This window comes from Onychostruthus taczanowskii, unplaced genomic scaffold (assembly GCF_017590055.1).
Source record: "Onychostruthus taczanowskii isolate IOZ18803 unplaced genomic scaffold, ASM1759005v1 scaffold34, whole genome shotgun sequence".
NCBI classification, from domain to species: domain Eukaryota; kingdom Metazoa; phylum Chordata; class Aves; order Passeriformes; family Passeridae; genus Onychostruthus; species Onychostruthus taczanowskii.
This window is the reverse complement of record NW_024500794.1, coordinates 428,238-431,758: the sequence shown is the minus strand read 5'-3', so window position 1 is coordinate 431,758 and position 3,521 is coordinate 428,238. Positions and strand designations below refer to the sequence as shown.

Here is a 3,521-nt window from a genome sequence, read left to right as displayed (position 1 = left end):
TTAAATCTCTGAGTCCTCAATGGGGCCATTCAGGAATACTGCAGTAGGAAGTGATGGTGAGGATTCATTGGGACGGATAAAGTTTTCAGATGGGAACAGTTTTACTTTAGACACAGCGTGGTCTCGGGTTGACTTACACTCCACAATCTGATGCTTAAGCGTTCCCATCTCTGAGTCCCAGGCTTGTCCCCGCCTCAATTTCTTGAAGGTGTTACGGAAACCCTCAGTGCTGAAGTAGTAGACCAAGGGGTCCAGCATGCAGTTCATGCTGGCAAACATCATCGTTATAATTAACGCTTGGCGCACCGAGGCCTTGGTTTGTTCCTCGACCTTCATCACCCGGGCCTTTATCATCCCATAAACCGCCAGGGTAGTGTTGTAGGGCACGAAGCAGATGATGAAGATGACCAGGTTGACCAGGAGGAGACGGACAGTCTTCCGCTGTCGCAGCGTCTTCGTCTGGCTGGGCTGGCAGAGCTCCTGAAAGATGCGAATTGAGCAGTACGTCACAGAGCTGAGAGGAAGGAGAAACCCCAAGATTTCAGCCAGGATTACCAGGGGGAAGAGGTTGTTCTGCCACATGTTGTCGCTAAAGCTTTCAAAGCACAGATAAATGGTCTGGTTTGTTACTTTACAGTGGTTTTGCTTGTGGACTATGGCTGTGGGGATGGAGCCCACGAAGATCACAACCCAGACGATGAAGCAGAGGAGCTTGGCCACCTTGGGGCGCCGCAGATGCCGCCAGCGAAGCGGGTGAACAATGGCAACGTAGCGATCCAGGTTGACGCACATGAGGAAGAGGCAGCTACCGTACATGTTGATCTGGAAGACTGAGCCAGAGACCTGGCACAGGAAGCTACCAAAGGGCCAGTGGTGGTTGGAATAGTAGTAGAGTCGCATGGGCAGAGAAAGTGTGAAGCTGAGGTCACTTATGGCCAGGTTCAACATGTAGATCATCACTACAGACTTCAGGCGCAGGTATCGGACAAATATCCACAGGGCTACCACATTGAGTATCAAACCTGTGATGAATATCAGGGTGTAGCCAGGCATGAGGAGGTGGTGGTTGAAGGTGTAATCCTTGCATGTCTGTGACGTATTGGACGTATTGGACGCTGACATGCCCAGCATGGGTCAGGGAATGCTCTCGCAGAGATGGCTGAGCCTGGTGATGGGCTAAGGAGGCACAAAGAAGAGCACTGAGGGAAGTTGTTCCCCTCTGAGGAGCCACGGGCAGATCATTCCTGTCACCTGCTGCTGGGAGGTAGATGAGCAATACCTCTCTTGGCTGGCACTGCTTTGGATTGCTGGTCTGTGGTCATCTGGCACGGATGGTAATGTGAAGTCTGCTTCTGCCCCCAGTTCAGCAATTCTTTCCAGTGGTTATGAGGTGACAAGGTGATGGAGGATCATTGCTAGCTGTCAGTACAATTCCTGGTCAGAGTGGGAGACCAAAACAAAAGAGTTTAAGTTAGAGGAGGAAATCTCTTGAAATGTTAAAATCCCACCATGGTGGCTTCTGCAGTAAGAACTCACAAAGAAACCAGAAGATGAGGGAAAATGGACACTAGAAATGTGAATAATTACATGGCAGAAGAAGACAGAGCACAGAGAAGGTGGTTGGTGTACAGAATCATTTATCACTCAGCCCCAGAAAATGCACTTTGCTTTGATCACTGCTGAGAGCACATGAATACCAGAAAGGGACACCACGAGCACACACGGAAAGCAGTTGAGGCAGCTCCAGAGAAAGAGAAAGAAAAAGAAGAGAGCAGTGTTTTGAAGGAAAAATGCTGACTGGAAGGAACTTAAAATAAAAATGGCACAGTACTGTTTTATATCAGAGAAAAAGGACTTTGTACATCCACTTCAGATAAAAGAAATTACAGTACAGTTAGACCTGACTCCACCCAAGCTCCTTTTCTTACATAAAACAACACGCACAGACCTCAGTTCCAGTGACTTCAAGGTCCTTATGTTTCTTACATTCATACAGTTCCTTTGGTGTCCTTACTTGCATGGGACCAGTGGTGCTTATTTGCATTGTATGTCCTCATTCTGCTGCTTGAAGCAGCCCATATCCCAGAAACGCCGAGCAGCACAGCCACGGAGGGAAACACAATAAAAAAGGAAGTGCCATGGGATTCATGTGGACAAACATGACTTCAAAGCAGTGTGAGGCTAGTAACCACTCTAGGTACTAACTAGCAACACTGTCCAAACACTGACCAGCTGGAGTGAGCCCAGTGGAAGGCCACCAAAATGGTCTGGGGGCTGGAGCACTTGTGTCATGAGGAGCTGCTGAGGGAACCGGTCTTGTTCAGCTGGACAAGAGAAGGCTCCAGGTGATGTAACAGCAGCACTGGGGTTTGCATGGCAAGGTTTTGGCAGCTGGGAGGGCTATAGGTGTGGTTCTGTGAGAGTGCCTGATTTCCTCTGTGTCTGATATAGCCAGTGCCAGGAGGGACCTGCCACTGGCCAAGGTTGAGCCCATCAGTGATGGTGGTAGCACTTCTGGGATAATGAAAGGGAAAAGGTTACTGTGAGACAGCAATTGCAGGCAGGGAAGGGAAGTGAGAATATGAGATAGAAACAGCCCTGCTGCAGACCAAGGTCAGTGAAGAAGGAGGGGAATGAGGTCCTCCAGGCACTGGAGCAAAGATTCCCCTGTTGCCCCTGGAGAAGACCATGGTGAAGCCATGTTGCAGCACTCTATTCCTGAAGGACTGCACTCTGTGGAAGGGACTCACACTGGAGCAGGGATTGGATTACACAGTTCCCCACAGTTGTTTGCAGGGTCAAACAGGGACTCCCTCATAAGAGTCCATGTGGATTGTGATTTACTTCAGAAGGAAAGTGGAATTTTCTGTCTAGAGAATATTTTTACATGAGGTTGATATTACTCAGCAACTTGACAGGCATGTCATGCATGTCAGACCTGGATAGCATTGTGTGGCAATGCACAGATCCAGGGAGAATCTGCTGCAGACAGAAGCATGTGCTGACCCCACAGAGAGGAAGATAATAATTCTGCTAACAACATGTTAAACAATGGAAGTGGAAACCTAATACAAGCTGTTGGTAGACAGCTACCAACTTGCCCATCCTTTGTGTTGTTGTGCAGGTCCATCACTAAAACAGGTTTCTTACGGAAACTTCTACTAGTTTATCAAACTATATCTGAGTGGATTCTACCCTTCCTTCTACCCTTCCTTTGCATTAATTCTTGTGCAAGTTTGGAGTATAAGATAAGCTGACAAGGCAAAAGTGCAAGAATGTTGTTGTTTTCAAGTGAAATGTTTCGTGCTTCAAAAAATCTCAAGGAGGAGCATCATCAGTGGTCAAAGGAGTGATTGTCCTGCTCTGCTTTGCAGTGATGCAACCTCACCTGGAGTCCTGTGTGCTGTTTTGGGCACTATAAAAAAGACATGGAGCTATTAGAGAGTGTGCAAAGGAGGGCCATGAGGATGGTAAAGGACCCTGAGGAGAAACTGTGCGAGGGGCAGCTGAGGTCACTTGGT

The 3,521-nt window shown here is 48.2% G+C and overlaps 1 protein-coding gene across 1 annotated transcript; it reads right to left on the bottom strand.

Annotated features, from left to right (window-relative positions):
• On the bottom strand, window positions 1–1,131 carry LPAR5 (lysophosphatidic acid receptor 5). Its single transcript, XM_041411021.1, has one exon. It carries the CDS (start codon window positions 1,129–1,131, stop codon window positions 1–3), a length of 1,131 nt encoding a protein of 376 aa, XP_041266955.1.
• Window positions 1,132–3,521: the final 2,390 nt, after the last annotated feature.